This window comes from Euprymna scolopes, chromosome 41, assembly GCF_053919585.1.
Source record: "Euprymna scolopes isolate OS-2025 chromosome 41, ASM5391958v1, whole genome shotgun sequence".
Taxonomy (NCBI): Eukaryota; Metazoa; Mollusca; class Cephalopoda; order Sepiida; family Sepiolidae; genus Euprymna; species Euprymna scolopes.
Window position 1 is genome coordinate 46,141,680 of NC_136522.1, and position 22,073 is coordinate 46,163,752.

Consider the following 22,073-nt stretch of genomic DNA (forward strand, 5'->3'; position numbering starts at 1 on the left):
TGATGCATGAATAACAGATCCTAGTATTTATGTTTCCTCTCAACTGTTTGTTTACATTAAATTATTTTGAAATTAAGCAAGAAAAAAATGAAAAAAGATCTGGTCATTTGAATTTAAAATACCATTGTTTATTTATATATTAGCAGTGATAGCCAACTTTGGAATTGAATAAGGATCAATGAATATGCTACATTTCCAAAACTTTTGTTATTGAAATCAGTGACATCAACCATTTTTCAATCAAATTAATTGATTGCCTGTTCTAGCTGGGAACCCAGTGTGGTGAATCAGGAAGAAGCTACACATGCCATCCCATAGTAACTTAGTTCTCTATGGACTCGAAATGGTTGGGCCGACTTTTTACAAATTTTACACAAATATACTTCATACATCTAGAAATGTTCTAAGATAAGTTTTGTATTGGAATGTACCTGACTGATAAGTATAAAAAATCAGTAATGAAAAAAATCTGATTAAAGAAGAAACGGTTTGATTTTGATCAAAGTTAACACTCTTATACAACCTAACATCACAAGTGCATTTGAGAAGTTTTATCACTGCACAAGCAGAGGGCCTGGCATATAAAATCAACAGTAGGTTCTTTGATAAGACAGGGGCATGTTTGAAATAAATGTTTCTGTTTGGAGCACAATTGAATCATGATACTTGACTTTTACATTTTAAACTTTAATTCAAGTTATTATATAAAAATAATTTCATGAAATCAGCAGTAGGTTCTCTACATTGCAATGTAGACTACAATGAATTGTGGACTAACTCACTGTGAGGAGGCATGTGAAGCTTCCTTCCGGTGCACCACCGTGGGTCCCCGACTAGAACAATTAGTCACAAGATTTGATTGAAAAATAGTTGATTTCACTGATTTCTACAACAATAAAAGTCTCAGACAAGGTTGAGTTTTCCTCCTTATATATATATATATATATATATATATATATATAAGAGCATTAGTAGGCAATTACATAGAGATAGTGTTTCGATAAAAAAACTAGGTCCTATCACCTCGTTGGCTTGGGGCTAGGAAGGGCATCTAGTGTATAAAAACTTTACTTCAGTGAAAGAAAGACTTGCAAAGAAAACTGACCAGAACTCGTTTAGTTTGGAAGTCAATTTCTAAAACCTATTCAACACATGCCAGCATGTGAAACGGATGTTAAATCAAATATTCTTTTTTTCTTTTCCTATTGAAGGATTGGAGGTTTTCAGCAACTCCTGTTGCCTTTTTCAACCAAATATAAAATCATAATTGACGTGTTTTTCTTATTTATTTCCTACAATAACATTTAATATGTATGTGCACAAATCTAATATCATATCTTGTTGAATGCCTTTTACTCCTTTTCTCTCTATTCCATAATTAAGTATATTACTGATCTCACCATTTTTCATTCATGACATATTGAAAAATAAACGGAGAAGATTTATGTGTTTTTACTTGTTTTTAATGAATTTTTTTTTATTCTCATTTCGTGTATCTTCTCATTTTGGGCTTCCATTGTCGGCAGCGGCATGATTGATGTGATGGACGGTCTATAAAAGCAAAGACAACACATCACGCATGTTACTAATAACAAAAACCCATACCAGTTTTTATAAAGTACTCAACATCAAATAGAGTGTGTCAAAATTGAACCCATTAATTTACAAATTACAATTATGTAAGTAAAGCTACTGTTGCAAATTTACAAAACAACGGAAAAATCTGAATTTTGTGCTTTGACAAAAAATTGCTTTCTTATAAGAAAAAATGGTACTCGTGCACTTATTGATCCGTGCTGAAATAATAATGTTATTATTTAAAAAGCCATTCTTAACATGGGGAGGGTGAGGGTGTTTTGTACCTATTCTGTACTTTAACCTTACAATTGAATAAAAAAACATAGCATAAAACTTTAATTAAACTTGGAAATACAATTTAAAAAATAGCGCGGATCAGTAAGTGCATTAGCACTGAAAAAATTCTATTCAAGCAAAGCAAAGCATTCTTTGAATTTAATGGTGGCTAGTACTTTCCCAAGAATCCAACATTTAAACTCCTGACAATAGATTAGTAACACAGAATATTTTTTTACTCTTATTAACCCCAAACAAGGTGCAATGCCACTTGAAACATAAAAGGCTACTATTTGAGACCATCTTTACAGAGACACTATGGAGAAAGTTGAGCAGCAAGATGTCTGTTCACATTACACTTGAATTTCGGCATGTCGGGGAAGCAGTAGACTGTGAAGGAATTCGAAAGTCCAGCACTGCAATGGAAGAAAGTAGAAGAGTAGAAAGCTTTCCAGCATCTAGCGACTTCTATATGAAGGGGTGAGCTTTTGCTGCTTGTCAAGTTAGTTGGTGGTATTTATGCGGAGGGGTCACAAGGGCTATGACAGAGCACATTCTATCAAAATACTTGTAAAACAGGTATAGGAATGCAACATTGTGTTGATGTGACAGAGGTTGGAGTTTGGTTGATAGTGCATAGCCTATTAGGTTGGAGACTCCCTTTTTTAACCCTGTCTAAGAGGGAGGGACTAGTAGTTGACGCATCAGTCCAGGTGTGGTAACATTACTCCATGTATGGTTAAATGGTGACTTTGTAGAGATACAGGATACTCTCAGGTGTGAGTAATTTTCTAGCACAGTAGAGAGAGCCCACTTTCTTTGCTGCAACCTTGGCAATGTCTTCAATGTATTTGTTCCAATTCATGTTGCCTGTGAATGTTAAGCTGAGGAATATGCTCTACTAACTCTGCTGCAAAAAGAAGATAAGCCCCTGCTATAAGGTTAGAAAACTTGTTACACCTGCCAGTATGCTATATTTCTTTAAAACCATCATTTGCTCATGCATAGTGTTGTTGCCACATCTGAGCTCTCCAACATTGACAACGTACAAGAAAGAGTTTCTAACATCCCCACACTGGCTATCAACCTCCAACCTCTGTCACATCACTGCAGTGTTGTCGATTGATACTGGAGTCCAGTGGCAAAGTGAAAATAATGCCAAGATAATTGAAGAGCATATACAACATCTGGAATTCCCAAATAGTCACCCATTTTAGTACTGACCAGGCTCAACATTGCTTAACTTCAATGATCTGATGGGAACTGGTGTCAACATGATTATGCTGTACATAATATGCAGTGATGTATTCCTGTGTTTCTCTACATTGTGCTCCAATGAACTAACGGCACTTGTACCTCCTCAATGAAAATATCCCTGAATGATTAGGAAGTAAATTTCACACGCTCATTGTACAGATCTTAAGATGCAGAAGAACTTTCTACTTGAATAGATTTTTTTTTATTGGAACGCTTGCTTTTGGAATTTCCTTCTGGCTCCCTATTTTTCTGACCATATCAACATTATAAATTTAAATGTAATGTGAATAAAAATCTTGCTGTCCTACTCTATACCATAAGTGTTTGCAGTAAATAAGCAGCAAAGAGTTGTAATCTAGGGGTCCATAAAAAAAAAATTATGTACCATTGCATGTCTGTGTTTAAAAAATCCAAAAAGACAAAGCGTGCCTAAAAAGAACAAGTAGAAAAAGAAAAATAGCAAAAATTAAAAAAAAAAAATCTATCTGTATTATTTGCATTGTTCTGCCTTTTCATCTTCAATGTTTTTCATTATTCTCACAATTCTTCAGATGCGTCTTGTCGAACTAGAGAATTGTTATGTTGAGTTTTTTATCATTTATTTTCTGTAAACATAAAATTACAAACATTGGTAAAAAAAGAGAATTGTTATGTTGAGTTTTTTATCATTTATTTTCTGTAAACATAAAATTACAAACATTGGTAAAAAAAGAGAATTGTTATGTTGAGTTTTTTATCATTTATTTTCTGTAAACATAAAATTACAAACATTGGTAAAAAAATAAACAATTAGGTACGACGTCAACTCAAAATATGGGAAGGGGGTATCATAAAACCATTCATAATCATCTTTAGAAAAAAAAAAAAAAAACGTCCAGAATTTATGTCCCATAGAAAAAAAAAAATGGTTAACTGCCTTTTAAGGCAGTTAACCATTTTTTTTTTCTATGGGACATAAAAGTAATGTTACCACATCTGGACTGGTGCATCAACTGCTAGTCCATCCCTCTTAGACAGGGTTAAAAAAGGGAGTCTCCAACCTAATAGGCTATGCACTATCAACCAAACTCCAACCTCTGTCGCATCAACACAATGTTGCATTCCTATACCTGTTTTACGAGTATTTTGATAGAATGTGCTCTGTCATAGCCCTTGTGCCCCCTCCACATAAATACCACCGACTAACTTGACAAGCAGCAAAAGCTCACCCCTTCATATAGAAGTCCCTAGATGCTGGAAAGCTTTCTACTCTTCTAGTTTCTTCCATTGCAGTGCTGGACTTTCGAATTCCTTCACAGTCTACTGCTTCCCTGACTTTACCGACATGCCGAAATTTTAATGCTGCAATGGCTCAAAATGGGGAATCATTTTACATTAAATTCTAAAATAATTTTTGTTTATCTTTCATTAAAGTTTTTCAAGGCATTCACTGCTTACAAAGGTAGAATCACATATTTTGGAGAGGTGATCCTTGGAAAGTATTAATCTACGAAAATACCAAAGAAATATTGCAATTTATTCACTTTTAAACAGTCCTAGATGATTTAGATTTCAGTTTTTTGTACATAAAATGCATTACAATTCAGCTTTGAGTTCTCTAACTTCTTTTCTTTTAATGGCATTTTTAAGGAATTGCAGCATATTGATGTACATTTACTGCAGATTATTTGAAAACCATTAATTTCTGGAGATTTATAGTAGCATATTCTGATTTCTTGCACAAAAATACACTTATATGGTAAATTTCATTGCTTAATCTTATATTTTAACAAAGATATAATATTTCTACGTAAAAAATAATGTAAAAAATGTGACAAAACGCATATGGTCTTAAAGAGGGGAAAAATATCCAAATGTGCAAGGCACAAAAATAGTCATAATTTCCTTGATTTTAATCGGATTTTAAAAATTTAAAAAGATTCGCTCTTAGCTCACCAAGCTCTTTCCGTGTATGCCATTATTGAAATATTTTAAGCCATTTCAATTTTTTAATGTGTATGGCTGCTTTTATTTAATTCATGAGGATAGCTTACCCTTTTCTGTCTGCCATGGCTGTTCACTGCTAGAAACAATAAAAACTATATCATATTTTTATTTGTGATGGGATGATTCGAATATTTTTTCCTGATTATAATACAATTATTGATTCTGTTCTAAACTTCTGATTCCTATTCTTTTAAAAATCTCTAAATATGAAACTATAGAGTTGCAGTTCAAATCACAGTAAAAACACAAATATGTGCATATACTTTCACAAATGTAAAAATGCACTTGCGTGTGTGCTGGAGTGATCTTCGTTTTACTGGTAGTTTAAAATCTACCTACAACCTTAGTCCTTTCAAAACTAAGATCAATAGACATCTCCTTTCTTTGCAATAATCATCTTTTATTCTTGTTAGCTCCTTACATCAAGTAGCTTCATGCTTTGTCTTGAGTGATTAAAAAAAAATATCATTTTAACATTTGTATCAGCAATGAAAAATTAAGTTTTGAATGAAAACAAACAAGAAACAATAAAAAGAATCGTTTTAGGCATCAGAAAAGTTTGGCACAAATTTTTTCAGATACTGATGCCAATTCCAATAAAGACTTGATTTTTCTGATTCCGATTAATCGTCTGGACTAGTGCAAGCTAATATGAAAAAGGGACGGGCTATGAAAGTGAAAAGTCGTTTGTTTTTAACCAAAAAATGGAAATCTGATTGACAAAAATAAATAAAAAAATACCTAATCTTAATGAAATTTTCAATAGCAGCAATAGAAAATTAAGTTTTAAATGAAAAAAAAAAATTTTTTTTGATACCCCAAAAAGTTATGATTTTTCCAATTCCAATTGTCTGAACACCAATGTTTACTTTTTCTACTAAAACATATTTCATTGCATAAATATTTGTTGTTCAGACTTACTACAACATTTTCACTAATAAAATAAAAATAGGGCAATTTTGTTTTCATAAAAAGTGTGTTTTTGGAGAAATATTTCCTAATTGAAATAATCAATTAAACATATATATTTTGAAGGTCATTTTTCATTATTTTTTTTTTTTAAATATCAGCTGAAAGATAACACAAATCTAAACATGGATTTTTGTAACAGAACAAAATTTTAGGGCAACGTCATGTAAAAACAGAAAGTACCAGATAAATTGTTATATCAGTGATCAAAAGAAACACGTTGGAAAATGCATCGAGAAATAGGAAAAAAATTTACCGATTTCGATACTGATTCCAATATCTTAAAAGTTCCAACATTTCCGATTCTGATTTTGATACTCCCAAAAGTTCTAATTGTTACAATTGCTGATTCCTATTAATCGTCCTAACAATACATTTTTAAACATCCATGCTTTTTATCATTCTTTAAAGCATAGTATAAATTTGAAGATTTTAATTTTTTCCAGAAAAGGATGGACGACAAAGCTGCAAAGTCGACAAACAAATTAACGTCTGAAGAAGTGAACAAGTTACTGAAGAGATTTCCTCAGCCGCCAATGACATACAAATAAGATAAATCAAGTAAGTAGATATGTTCAGGTTTTGATCTTTGCTTTTCAGCTTCAATAGTTTAGTTAATTGGTATCTTCATCATTTTTTAATATCTGATAGAGATGCACTGTGTTGTTGAAATGTTGATCATTATCGGTATTGACAAAATACTAAAAATGATTTTGAGACTATCAGGCATACATAAACAAATATGAATAAAGTATATTTTGATCGTTTGTTGTCTTGGTGATACCATTGGATCACAGGATGAAGCAAGTGTGATTTCTAGAGTTAGGAGTGGATCAGGGTTCGTACAGCCTTGAATTTTGAGTTTTCTCTTTATATTCAGTAAAATTTTGTGTCAATATTAAAAATAAAATTGAAATAATACATTCTTCTGAAATTGTATCATATTTTTTCCGATATTGTTGATACAAGAGTTACACCCAATATCACGAAACTATCTGATGATTACATGATTGAAAAACAAAAAGTTAATGTTAATTAAAAATCTGAACCACTTTCTTTTTCATGTGAAAAGCTAGTTTGATTGTATCTTATTGTTCACCAAATATAAGCACCCTACAGTATCAGACTTAATAACAAAGCAAATTAATTGGTCACACGCGTAACCAGTGGTCACGTGTGTGACATGTGTGGTCATGTGTGTGACCTGCAATTCATTTGTACACGTTGATAATGCATATCATTGTTTCTTTTCATGACAAGAATGTACCCATATTCAATGGTACAGTCTACACAGTTATTCAAGAACTGCTACCCTAAAACAGTGGAGTAATTATGCAGTGTCCAGCTCTTCGTCTCCCTGCAGTTTGACACGTCACCAAAATGCACAAAGTTGATTGTAACTTTCTATTCGAGCTTGTGAGGAGTCGGTTGGAGAACTGAATGCCTTTGCATAAGCTTTCAGAAAACTACATTTTTTAGCTGTTTTGAGCTGGAAAGGATACTTAAAAGGTACCTATATAATAGCACTATGATTAGAAAAAAAAAAGATCTGAATGTATTGATTACATATATATATGATTTAAAGATTTGTTTTTGGTCTTTGGGTACCACTATGTATACATAGCCCCAACTACAAAAGGTTCTCACTGTAAGTGAAACCAGATATTGAAGGCTCTGCATTACATATTTGATTTACGCTGTCAAAATAGACTAGCATATGCAGTAATTAGTTGTAAGTAAAAGTTTTTTATACTGTATTTTTCAATTAATTAGTTTTCTAGCAGTAATGGAGCATACATTTAAGCAAATCAGAAATACAATGACGGTACTTGAAAAATAATGTTCAGAAAATTCAATGTGGTAAGTACTATGTGATGCAATGATATTTTTTGTGGTTATTAAGGAATTTTTTACTTGAAAGCAGTTTGATACAACTAGTATATTATGATTACTTTACAAAAGTTATGGATGAATCACCTCATGCTGCCAAAACGCCGTTGACTTCTGAAAAGAAAATGAGGAGATTTTGAGTAAAAAGAAAAGATCCTGAATTTTTTTCTAAGGAGAGTCAAAGAGTGGAAATACTCTGCAAAAATGTTTCAAAAAAATGTCAAAGAAATGGCAGCAAGTTAGTTAAATGCTTATTGTAGGGCAGCTGCTGAAAGAAAGCAAAAGTTACATGCTAATACACTAAAGTCTGCTCAGAAAGTGTACAAAACTCCTCAATATCTTGGAAGAGCAGTCAAAAAAAGTGCTCTTTCTATGCATGGTTGTTAAAGGAGCATGTTTAGCTAATTCGCGCAATTACCTAGCTAAAAGTGCTCCTTTAACAACCACGCATAGAAAGAGCACTTTTTTTAGTTGGCACAATTACTCCTGGATTTGGCGCAATTACTCCAAAGCACAGAATCCAAGTCTCCAAGGAAGAAGAAAGTAGTTAGCAATTTAGCAAGGAAAATTGGCGTGAACATTCAATAGAACGCAACATCATATCATCATCATCAACTTCTTGTTAAAAGAAACTGAGAAGCTTGTGGTGGAGTTTTACTCTGATATGGATGTGTCCCTTGCAGTTTCAGGCATGAAAGATAAAATAACGGGGGAAAAGGGTCTGAAGAAGAGGATGAGAAAATTCTATGAAATTGAAAAAGGCCCATGCATTCTTTCAAGAACGCTACCCTGATCGTGCAATCAGCTACTTTGTATTTGCAAAGTTGCAGCCACCAAATGTCCTGTTGCTGAAAGATACACCAGCAGATCATTGCATGAGAATTTCATGCTTGTGTTTGCAGCAATGAATTGTGGAAAGTTTGTTGTGCAATTCTGAGGATATGCATCAAAAATGCTGGAGAGTGTTGGGCAAAGTGCATGGAAGAGAGATTCACTGAGTCAGAGCAAAAGAAGTGAATTGAATGACTTGGAAAAAGCAAGAAAGTGGCAGGCTGAAAAAAGTTACAAAAAATGGATGCTGTGGGAAACTCCAAGAGGTAATGTTGTCAGCTTTGCCTGACTTTCAGGAACATGTTCGTATAAAACAAATCCAAGCCATGTCATTTGAAGAGAAAAAGAAATAGGGTAAGACAGTCATTCAAATGGACTTTGCCATATCTTACTCATTTGAGTATCAAAATGAAGTCCAGAGTACTCTGTGGTCACGTGACTCAGTCACTTTGTTCACTGCTGCTATCTTCTAGAATGGTCAATGTAAGTCACATTTGCTTGTATCGAACATGAGTGATAAGGAAAAGGATTTGGTGTATACGTTTGTGCGTTATCTTGCCAGAAAAACTCCAGGTGATGGGTCAGTCACATTTTTCACAGATGGGCCATCATCTGAATTCAAAAGCAAGTTCATTGCAAACTTCTTTTGAACATAGGAACATAATGCCACATATGAACGGCAGTATTTTGCCACATCACATGGGAAGTGGGTAGTTGATGGTATAGGTGATGCTGCCAAGTAACTTGTTTGACGCAATGTTATGAGCAGGAAAGCTAATGCCCCAGTTGTCCAGAGCTCATGTGACTTTGCGAACCTGGATACCACACTCATGCCCAAGGTTGCTGTGAAACATATTTCAGAAGATGAAATTAGGAACTCAATTGAAGAAGCACCATCATGGGAATATGTGATTCCTGTACCGGGTATCAGCAAAGTCCATGCAATAGAGGAGTTTCCAACTGGCATTTTGAAGTTCTGGCATACAAGTGATGTGGCAGACCCAGAATACTCCATCCAGTACAATGCACCCGCAAAAAGTTTTGGCCGAGTTGTTGGGGGTAAAGTATGACTCAAATCTTTACCCTGAAAAAGTTCTGAGGATAGTTGGAAATGAAACCGAGCTTAAGGTGATACACAAATTTGGTGGTTTCTGGAGATGGCCAGAGAAATCAGATATTTTGTCTACTCACTTGAGCAAGTTGTGAAAAAGATATTAGGGCCTCAAGTGGCAGGATCTAGGGAGCAGTTAAAATTTGAGGACATGTAACAATTTTATGTATGATGATATACGTTGATCTTGGAACATGTCACAGTAACATTTAATTTCTTGTTATACAGTAAGCCATCTAGTGATTGCTTATTGGATGAACATCTGTCCCATCTACAATATCTATGTAAATGATCTTGTATGTTTCCAGCTATATGTGTAAAGCATGTTTCCAGAAGATTAGCAATCACATCCTTAAAAAGAATAAGGATACATCGTCTATGCAAAGATCTAAATAGCATTATCAGGTTACTCTACGCGGAATTTACTTGACATTTTAAAACATTGCCAAAGTTAACAGCAGAGAATTTTGTATTCGTGTTCGTGTACTGTTCATCTGATGTTTAATCTATTTACAGAATGTGTAAGCAATTAAGTAATGAATTGCTTTGATCATCTTTTAGAAGACATACCAGAATTGAGAAGCTGCACCTCATCTATCCAAATATTTGCCAGCAAATTAATTTCGGCATTGAAAGAATTGATGAAGATATCTGAGAATAAGAGTATTTAAAAATGTTACACACTTCTAATGATGGGAAAATAATACTTCATGCTTGATTGATGATATGTTTAATGCAGGTACGGTGTACCGATAAAGATTCAATTAGAAATTTAAACCAGTATCTAAAACATCATGGTTAAATATCAAATGGTCTATCAAATATTTTGATGCATGTGTGATCTGAAATGTAATAAAACAGTAAGGACAGGGCTCAATCACAAAGTTTTTCTTTATTACAGTAATTTGATAGGAAAAGGAGATCACTTGCCACTTCTAATATACTTTAATTAATCAAACTATTAAAATTTCATACCAGAGAAAAGTACTTGTTTTGTGTGTTACAGGTAATACGTATTGAAGTTTATATTCCAACAATTCTGATTGTTCTAATTGATATGAAACTAGTGAATATGACATGTACACTTGTATATAAAAAAAATTATGCATGTGCATATGTTTGTGTATGGGGTGTTGATTTTCATATTTAGATCATGTACACATTTAATTCAATGCAATCAAATAAAGAACAAATGACCTGCCGTATAAAAGACAGCATAACAAAACTAATGTATATGTAGGTATTCATCATTGTATCATATAAATATTCCACATGTTTGTTTTTTATACCTCTACAGTAAACATAAACTTTATAGGAAACTACTTATTATGTTTAACAAACTTTTATTATGTTTAACGTTTTATTATGTTTAATAAACTTTCAAAAACTGTTTTATTCTACAGTATTATTTACATTACACTCATTTTGGATTTTTTTATTTGGATCGCTATGTCAACATTAGAAATTGGTATACTTATTTTTTATTTGGATTGCTATGTCAACATTAGAAATTGGTATACTTATTTTTTATTTGGATCGCTATGTCAACATTAGAAATTGGTATACTTATTTTTTATTTGGATCGCTATGTCAACATTAGAAATTGGTATACTTATTTTTTATTTGGATTGCTATGTCAACATTAGAAATTGGTATACTTATTTTTTATTTGGATCGCTATGTCAACATTAGAAATTGGTATACTTATTTTTTATTTGGATTGCTATGTCAACATTAGAAATTGGTATACTTATTTTTTATTTGGATCGCTATGTCAACATTAGAAATTGGTATACTTATTTTTTATTTGGATCGCTATGTCAACATTAGAAATTGGTATACTTATTTTTTATTTGGATCGCTATGTCAACATTAGAAATTGGTATAATTATTTTTTATTTGGATCGCTATGTCAACATTAGAAATCAGACTACTTATTTTTTATTTGGATTGCTATGTCAACATTAGAAATCAGACTACTTATTTTTTATTTGGATTGCTATGTCAACATTAGAAATCGGACTACTTATTTTTTATTTGGATTGCTATGTCAACATTAGAAATTGGTATACTTATTTTTTATTTGGATCGCTATGTCAACATTAGAAATTGGTATACTTATTTTTTATTTGGATTGCTATGTCAACATTAGAAATTGGTATACTTATTTTTTATTTGGATTGCTATGTCAACATTAGAAATTGGTATACTTATTTTTTATTTGGATCGCTATGTCAACATTAGAAATTGGTATACTTATTTTTTATTTGGATCGCTATGTCAACATTAGAAATTGGTATACTTATTTTTTTTTTGATCGCTATGTCAACATTAGAAATTGGTATACTTATTTTTTATTTGGATTGCTATGTCAACATTAGAAATTGGTATACTTATTTTTTATTTGGATTGCTATGTCAACATTAGAAATTGGTATACTTATTTTTTATTTGGATTGCTATGTCAACATTAGAAATTGGTATACTTATTTTTTATTTGGATCGCTATGTCAACATTAGAAATTGGTATACTTATTTTTTATTTGGATCGCTATGTAAACATTAGAAATTGGTATACTTATTTTTTATTTGGATTGCTATGTCAACATTAGAAATTGGTATACTTATTTTTTATTTGGATTGCTATGTCAACATTAGAAATTGGTATACTTATTTTTTATTTGGATCGCTATGTCAACATTAGAAATTGGTATACTTATTTTTTATTTGGATCGCTATGTCAACATTAGAAATTGGTATACTTATTTTTTATTTGGATTGCTATGTCAACATTAGAAATTGGTATAATTATTTTTTATTTGGATCGCTATGTCAACATTAGAAATCAGACTACTTATTTTTTATTTGGATTGCTATGTCAACATTAGAAATCAGACTACTTATTTTTTATTTGGATTGCTATGTCAACATTAGAAATCGGACTACTTATTTTTTATTTGGATTGCTATGTCAACATTAGAAATTGGTATACTTATTTTTTATTTGGATCGCTATGTCAACATTAGAAATTGGTATACTTATTTTTTATTTGGATTGCTATGTCAACATTAGAAATCGGACTACTTATTTTTTATTTGGATTGCTATGTCAACATTAGAAATTGGTATACTTATTTTTTATTTGGATTGCTATGTCAACATTAGAAATTGGTATACTTATTTTTTATTTGGATTGCTATGTCAACATTAGAAATCGGACTACTTATTTTTTATTTGGATTGCTATGTCAACATTAGAAATTGGTATACTTATTTTTTGTTTGGATTGCTATATCAACATTAGAAATCAGACTACTTATTTTTTATTTGGATTGCTATGTCAACATTAGAAATCGGACTACTTATTTTTTATTTGGATTGCTATGTCAACATTAGAAATCGGACTACTTATTTTTTATTTGGATTGCTATATCAACATTAGAAATCGGACTACTTATTTTTTATTTGGATTGCTATGTCAACATTAGAAATCGGACTACTTATTTTTTATTTGGATTGCTATATCAACATTAGAAATCAGACTACTTATTTTTTATTTGGATTGCTATGTCAACATTAGAAATCGGACTACTTATTTTTTATTTGGATTGCTATGTCAACATTAGAAATTAGTATACTTATTTTTTATTTGGATTGCTATGTCAACATTAGAAATCGGACTACTTATTTTTTATTTGGATTGCTATGTCAACATTAGAAATCGGACTACTTATTTTTTATTTGGATTGCTATGTCAACATTAGAAATTAGTATACTTATTTTTTATTTGGATTGCTATATCAACATTAGAAATCGGACTACTTATTTTTTATTTGGATTGCTTTGTCAACATTAGAAATCGGACTACTTATTTTTTATTTGGATTGCTATATCAACATTAGAAATCAGTATACTTATTTTTTATTTGGATTGCTATGTCAACATTAGAAATCGGACTACTTATTTTTTATTTGGATTGCTATGTCAACATTTGAAATTGGTATACTTATTTTTTATTTGGATTGCTATATCAACATTAGAAATTGGTATACTTATTTTTTATTTGGATTGCTATGTCAACATTAGAAATTGGTATACTTATTTTTTATTTGGATTGCTATGTCAACATTAGAAATCAGACTACTTATTTTTTATTTGGATCGCTATGTCACCATAGAAATTGGTATACTTATTTTTTATTTGGATTGCTATATCAACATTAGAAATTGGTACACTTATTTTTTATTTGGATAGCTATATCAACATTAGAAATCAGACTACTTATTTTTTATTTGGATTGCTATGTCAACATTAGAAATCGGACTACTTATTTTTTATTTGCATTGCTATGTCAACATTAGAAATTAGTATACTTATTTTTTATTTGGATTGCTATGTCAACATTAGAAATCGGACTACTTATTTTTTATTTGGATTGCTATGTCAACATTAGAAATTAGTATACTTATTTTTTATTTGGATTGCTATGTCAACATTAGAAATCGGACTACTTATTTTTTATTTGGATTGCTATGTCAACATTAGAAATTGGTATACTTATTTTTTATTTGGATTGCTATGTCAACATTAGAAATTAGTATACTTATTTTTTATTTGGATTGCTATGTCAACATTAGAAATCGGACTACTTATTTTTTATTTGGATCGCTATGTCAACATTAGAAATCAGACTACTTATTTTTTATTTGGGTTGCTATGTCAACATTAGAAATCAGACTACTTATTTTTTATTTGGATTGCTATGTCAACATTAGAAATCGGACTACTTATTTTTTATTTGGATTGCTATGTCAACATTAGAAATCGGACTACTTATTTTTTATTTGGATTGCTATGTCAACATTAGAAATCGGACTACTTATTTTTTATTTGGATTGCTATTTCAACATTAGAAATCGGACTACTTATTTTTTATTTGGATTGCTATGTCAACATTAGAAATCGGACTACTTATTTTTTATTTGGATTGCTATATCAACATTAGAAATCGGACTACTTATTTTTTATTTGGATTGCTATGTCAACATTAGAAATCGGACTACTTATTTTTTATTTGGATTGCTATGTCAACATTAGAAATCGGACTACTTATTTTTTATTTGGATTGCTATGTCAACATTAGAAATTAGTATACTTATTTTTTATTTGGATTGCTATGTCAACATTAGAAATCGGACTACTTATTTTTTATTTGGATTGGTGTGTCAACATTAGAAATCGGACTACTTATTTTTTATTTGGATTGCTATTTCAACATTAGAAATCGGACTACTTATTTTTTATTTGGATTGCTATGTCAACATTAGAAATCGGACTACTTATTTTTTATTTGGATTGCTATGTCAACATTAGAAATTAGTATACTTATTTTTTATTTGGATTGCTATGTCAACATTAGAAATCGGACTACTTATTTTTTATTTGGATTGCTATGTCAACATTAGAAATCGGACTACTTATTTTTTATTTGGATTGCTATATCAACATTAGAAATCGGACTACTTATTTTTTATTTGGATTGCTATGTACACATTAGAAATCGGACTACTTATTTTTTATTTGGATTGCTATATCAACATTAGAAATCAGACTACTTATTTTTTATTTGGATTGCTATGTCAACATTAGAAATCGGACTACTTATTTTTTATTTGGATTGCTATGTCAACATTAGAAATTAGTATACTTATTTTTTATTTGGATTGCTATGTCAACATTAGAAATCGGACTACTTATTTTTTATTTGGATTGCTATGTCAACATTAGAAATCGGACTACTTATTTTTTATTTAGATTGCTATATCAACATTAGAAATCAGACTACTTATTTTTTATTTGGATTGCTATGTCAACATTAGAAATTAGTATACTTATTTTTTATTTGGATTGCTATGTCAACATTAGAAATCGGACTACTTATTTTTTATTTGGATTGCTATGTCAACATTAGAAATCGGACTACTTATTTTTTATTTGGATTGCTATATCAACATTAGAAATCAGACTACTTATTTTTTATTTGGATCGCTATGTCAACATTAGAAATTGGTATACTTATTTTTTATTTTGATCGCTATGTCAACATTAGAAATCGGACTACTTATTTTTTATTTGGATCGCTATGTCAACATTAGAAATCGGACTACTTATTTTTTATTTGGATCGCTATGTCAACATTAGAAATTGGTATACTTATTTTTTATTTGGATCGCTATGTCAACATTAGAAATCGGACTACTTATTTTTTATTTGGATCGCTATGTCAGCATTAGAAATTGGTATACTTATTTTTTATTTGGATTTCTATATCAACATTAGAAATTGGTATACTTATTTTTTATTTGGATTGCTATGTCAACATTAGAAATTAGTATACTTATTTTTTATTTGGATTGCTATGTCAACATTAGAAATTGGTATACTTATTTTTTATTTGGATCGCTATGTCAACATTAGAAATTGGTATACTTATTTTTTATTTGGATCACTATGTCAACATTAGAAATTGGTATACTTATTTTTTTTTTGGATCGCTATGTCAACATTAGAAATTGGTATACTTATTTTTTATTTGGATTGCTATGTCAACATTAGAAATTGGTATACTTATTTTTTATTTGGATTGCTATGTCAACATTAGAAATTGGTATACTTATTTTTTATTTGGATTGCTATGTCAACATTAGAAATTGGTATACTTATTTTTTATTTGGATCGCTATGTCAACATTAGAAATTGGTATACTTATTTTTTATTTGGATCGCTATGTAAACATTAGAAATTGGTATACTTATTTTTTATTTTGATTGCTATGTCAACATTAGAAATTGGTATACTTATTTTTTATTTTGATTGCTATGTCAACATTAGAAATTGGTATACTTATTTTTTATTTGGATTGCTATGTCAACATTAGAAATTGGTATACTTATTTTTTATTTGGATCGCTATGTCAACATTAGAAATTGGTATACTTATTTTTTATTTGGATCGCTATGTCAACATTAGAAATTGGTATACTTATTTTTTATTTGGATTGCTATGTCAACATTAGAAATTGGTATACTTATTTTTTATTTGGATCGCTATGTCAACATTAGAAATTGGTATACTTATTTTTTATTTGGATCGCTATGTCAACATTAGAAATTGGTATAATTATTTTTTATTTGGATCGCTATGTCAACATTAGAAATCAGACTACTTATTTTTTATTTGGATTGCTATGTCAACATTAGAAATCAGACTACTTATTTTTTATTTGGATTGCTATGTCAACATTAGAAATCGGACTACTTATTTTTTATTTGGATTGCTATGTCAACATTAGAAATTGGTATACTTATTTTTTATTTGGATCGCTATGTCAACATTAGAAATTGGTATACTTATTTTTTATTTGGATTGCTATGTCAACATTAGAAATCGGACTACTTATTTTTTATTTGGATTGCTATGTCAACATTAGAAATTGGTATACTTATTTTTTATTTGGATTGCTATGTCAACATTAGAAATTGGTATACTTATTTTTTATTTGGATTGCTATGTCAACATTAGAAATCGGACTACTTATTTTTTATTTGGATTGCTATGTCAACATTAGAAATTGGTATACTTATTTTTTATTTGGATTGCTATATCAACATTAGAAATCAGACTACTTATTTTTTATTTGGATTGCTATGTCAACATTAGAAATCGGACTACTTATTTTTTATTTGGATTGCTATGTCAACATTAGAAATCGGACTACTTATTTTTTATTTGGATTGCTATATCAACATTAGAAATCGGACTACTTATTTTTTATTTGGATTGCTATGTCAACATTAGAAATCGGACTACTTATTTTTTATTTGGATTGCTATATCAACATTAGAAATCAGACTACTTATTTTTTATTTGGATTGCTATGTCAACATTAGAAATCGGACTACTTATTTTTTATTTGGATTGCTATGTCAACATTAGAAATTAGTATACTTATTTTTTATTTGGATTGCTATGTCAACATTAGAAATCGGACTACTTATTTTTTATTTGGATTGCTATGTCAACATTAGAAATCGGACTATATATTTTTTATTTGGATTGCTATGTCAACATTAGAAATTTGTATACTTATTTTTTATTTGGATTGCTATATCAACATTAGAAATCGGACTACTTATTTTTTATTTGGATTGCTTTGTCAACATTAGAAATCGGACTACTTATTTTTTATTTGGATTGCTATATCAACATTAGAAATCAGTATACTTATTTTTTATTTGGATTGCTATGTCAACATTAGAAATCGGACTACTTATTTTTTATTTGGATTGCTATGTCAACATTTGAAATTGGTATACTTATTTTTTATTTGGATTGCTATATCAACATTAGAAATTGGTATACTTATTTTTTATTTGGATTGCTATGTCAACATTAGAAATTGGTATACTTATTTTTTATTTGGATTGCTATGTCAACATTAGAAATCAGACTACTTATTTTTTATTTGGATTGCTATGTCACCATAGAAATTGGTATACTTATTTTTTATTTGGATTGCTATATCAACATTAGAAATTGGTATACTTATTTTTTATTTGGATTGCTATATCAACATTAGAAATCAGACTACTTATTTTTTATTTGGATTGCTATGTCAACATTAGAAATCGGACTACTTATTTTTTATTTGCATTGCTATGTCAACATTAGAAATTAGTATACTTATTTTTTATTTGGATTGCTATGTCAACATTAGAAATCGGACTACTTATTTTTTATTTGGATTGCTATGTCAACATTAGAAATTAGTATACTTATTTTTTATTTGGATTGCTATGTCAACATTAGAAATCGGACTACTTATTTTTTATTTGGATTGCTATGTCAACATTAGAAATTGGTATACTTATTTTTTATTTGGATTGCTATGTCAACATTAGAAATTAGTATACTTATTTTTTATTTGGATTGCTATGTCAACATTAGAAATCGGACTACTTATTTTTTATTTGGATCGCTATGTCAACATTAGAAATCAGACTACTTATTTTTTATTTGGGTTGCTATGTCAACATTAGAAATCAGACTACTTATTTTTTATTTGGATTGCTATGTCAACATTAGAAATCGGACTACTTATTTTTTATTTGGATTGCTATGTCAACATTAGAAATCGGACTACTTATTTTTTATTTGGATTGCTATGTCAACATTAGAAATCGGACTACTTATTTTTTATTTGGATTGCTATTTCAACATTAGAAATCGGACTACTTATTTTTTATTTGGATTGCTATGTCAACATTAGAAATCGGACTACTTATTTTTTATTTGGATTGCTATATCAACATTAGAAATCAGACTACTTATTTTTTATTTGGATTGCTATGTCAACATTAGAAATCGGACTACTTATTTTTTATTTGGATTGCTATGTCAACATTAGAAATCGGACTACTTATTTTTTATTTGGATTGCTATGTCAACATTAGAAATTAGTATACTTATTTTTTATTTGGATTGCTATGTCAACATTAGAAATCGGACTACTTATTTTTTATTTGGATTGGTGTGTCAACATTAGAAATCGGACTACTTATTTTTTATTTGGATTGCTATGTCAACATTAGAAATCGGACTACTTATTTTTTATTTGGATTGCTATGTCAACATTAGAAATCGGACTACTTATTTTTTATTTGGATTGCTATGTCAACATTAGAAATTAGTATACTTATTTTTTATTTGGATTGCTATGTCAACATTAGAAATCGGACTACTTATTTTTTATTTGGATTGCTATGTCAACATTAGAAATCGGACTACTTATTTTTTATTTGGATTGCTATATCAACATTAGAAATCGGACTACTTATTTTTTATTTGGATTGCTATGTACACATTAGAAATCGGACTACTTATTTTTTATTTGGATTGCTATATCAACATTAGAAATCAGACTACTTATTTTTTATTTGGATTGCTATGTCAACATTAGAAATCGGACTACTTATTTTTTATTTGGATTGCTATGTCAACATTAGAAATTAGTATACTTATTTTTTATTTGGATTGCTATGTCAACATTAGAAATCGGACTACTTATTTTTTATTTGGATTGCTATGTCAACATTAGAAATCGGACTACTTATTTTTTATTTGGATTGCTATATCAACATTAGAAATCAGACTACTTATTTTTTATTTGGATTGCTATGTCAACATTAGAAATTAGTATACTTATTTTTTATTTGGATTGCTATGTCAACATTAGAAATCGGACTACTTATTTTTTATTTGGATTGCTATGTCAACATTAGAAATCGGACTACTTATTTTTTATTTGGATTGCTATATCAACATTAGAAATCAGACTACTTATTTTTTATTTGGATCGCTATGTCAACATTAGAAATTGGTATACTTATTTTTTATTTTGATCGCTATGTCAACATTAGAAATCGGACTACTTATTTTTTATTTGGATCGCTATGTCAACATTAGAAATCGGACTACTTATTTTTTATTTGGATCGCTATGTCAACATTAGAAATTGGTATACTTATTTTTTATTTGGATTGCTATATCAACATTAGAAATTGGTATACTTATTTTTTATTTGGATTGCTATGTCAACATTAGAAATTGGTATACTTATTTTTTATTTGGATTGCTATGTCAACATTAGAAATCGGACTACTTATTTTTTATTTGGATTGCTATGTCAAAATTAGAAATTGGTATACTTATTTTTTATGTGGATCGCTATGTCAACATTAGAAATGTGTATACTTATTTTTTATTTGGATCGCTATGTCAACATTAGAAATCGGACTACTTATTTTTTATTTGGATCGCTATGTCAACACTAGAAATTGGTATACTTATTTTTTATTTGGATTGCTATGTCAACATCAGAAATCGGATTACTTATTTTTTATTTGGATTGCTATGTCAACATTAGAAATCGGACTAGTTATTTTTTATTTGGATTGCTATGTCAACATCAGAAATCGGATTACTTATTTTTTTTTTTTGGATCGCTATGTCAACATCAAAAATCGGACTACTTATTTTTTATTTGGATCGGTGTGTCAACATTTGAACAATCTAACCCGACTGCATATCCTTTCATTTGCATTTTTATTCTTTCATTTTCATTTTTATTTTCTTTCCTCTGTTTTATATAATGCAGTTTTATTCTTTCCTCTGTTTTATATAATGCAGTTTCAATTTATGCCAGTACATTTTTCTATAATAATTATTTGCTAATATCATTCCTTCGATGAAAAGAATGCATTTTTTAAAATCTGCAGATTAAGGAAATCTTAATATTTCTTTTTAAATATCCTGTCGAACAATAAATTCTTGTACATTATAATTTACAGTCTTTAATTGTATTATGTATATACATATGGTCATTTTATGGTTATTCATGTTTTTGGTAATATTTTTAAAATTTTATTTATAAAGGATATTTTAAAATCCTTTTGTCTAATTTCAGATGTCTGCTGTCAAACATGTGTGCCATATAAAGATCTATCACATTTCACATGTTGGTATCCAACCATCTTGTTCCAGAAACTTTTGCAATGTTATTTTCGAAAAGACGGAATTTTACCAACCAAAGCAAGAGCTCTAACACAATATGAAAGCAGTAAATTCTCAATTTGTAAATAATAAAAACTTGAAATTAAAATTAGCTTATCTGAAATTTAATTTTTTTTGTTTTTTTTAATAAAAAACACATTGATTAACAGTAATTAACTATTGACTTTTTTTCATCATAAAACGAAGGATTTCTTTAAAAATTTATATCAGGCAGTGGAGTAAGTCAGATGGTTGTCTGACTTGCTATTTGCTTTTTTACTTTCTCTCTCCACTTGAAATATTTTAGTCCAAGTGCCAGTAAAACGCATGCCTTTTATTTATCATTTGCATGATAGGATGGAAGTACACAAACATATGGGTAATGCCATATCAAATCATCCAGAGATTTAGGATTTTGAAGCCCATATTTTCAGATTCTGTTGTAAGTTACACCACGGAGGGACTTCATAAAAACTAAGAAACCCTGAAAAGTTGAGCATTTATCTTTAAGCGGTTGCTGATTTAGAACATTTTCTGTTTTATGTAAGTCACATGAGATGTTGCCTGC

The 22,073-nt window shown here is 29.7% G+C and overlaps 1 protein-coding gene and 1 pseudogene across 1 annotated transcript in view; one reads left to right on the forward strand and one right to left on the reverse strand.

Annotated features, from left to right (window-relative positions):
* LOC145266506 (small ribosomal subunit protein mS37-like) overlaps positions 1–21,634 on the forward strand; it is a 71,369-nt gene extending 49,735 nt beyond the window's left edge. The window contains exons 3-4 of the mRNA XM_080122239.1: positions 6,513–6,627; positions 21,420–21,634. Of these exons, the coding sequence (XP_079978365.1) occupies positions 6,513–6,617 (105 nt within the window). The 3' untranslated portion in view covers positions 6,618–6,627; positions 21,420–21,634. The remainder of the gene's footprint in view (positions 1–6,512; positions 6,628–21,419) is intronic.
* Positions 3,030–3,145, reverse strand: LOC145266728 (5S ribosomal RNA; annotated as a pseudogene).
* Positions 21,635–22,073: the final 439 nt, after the last annotated feature.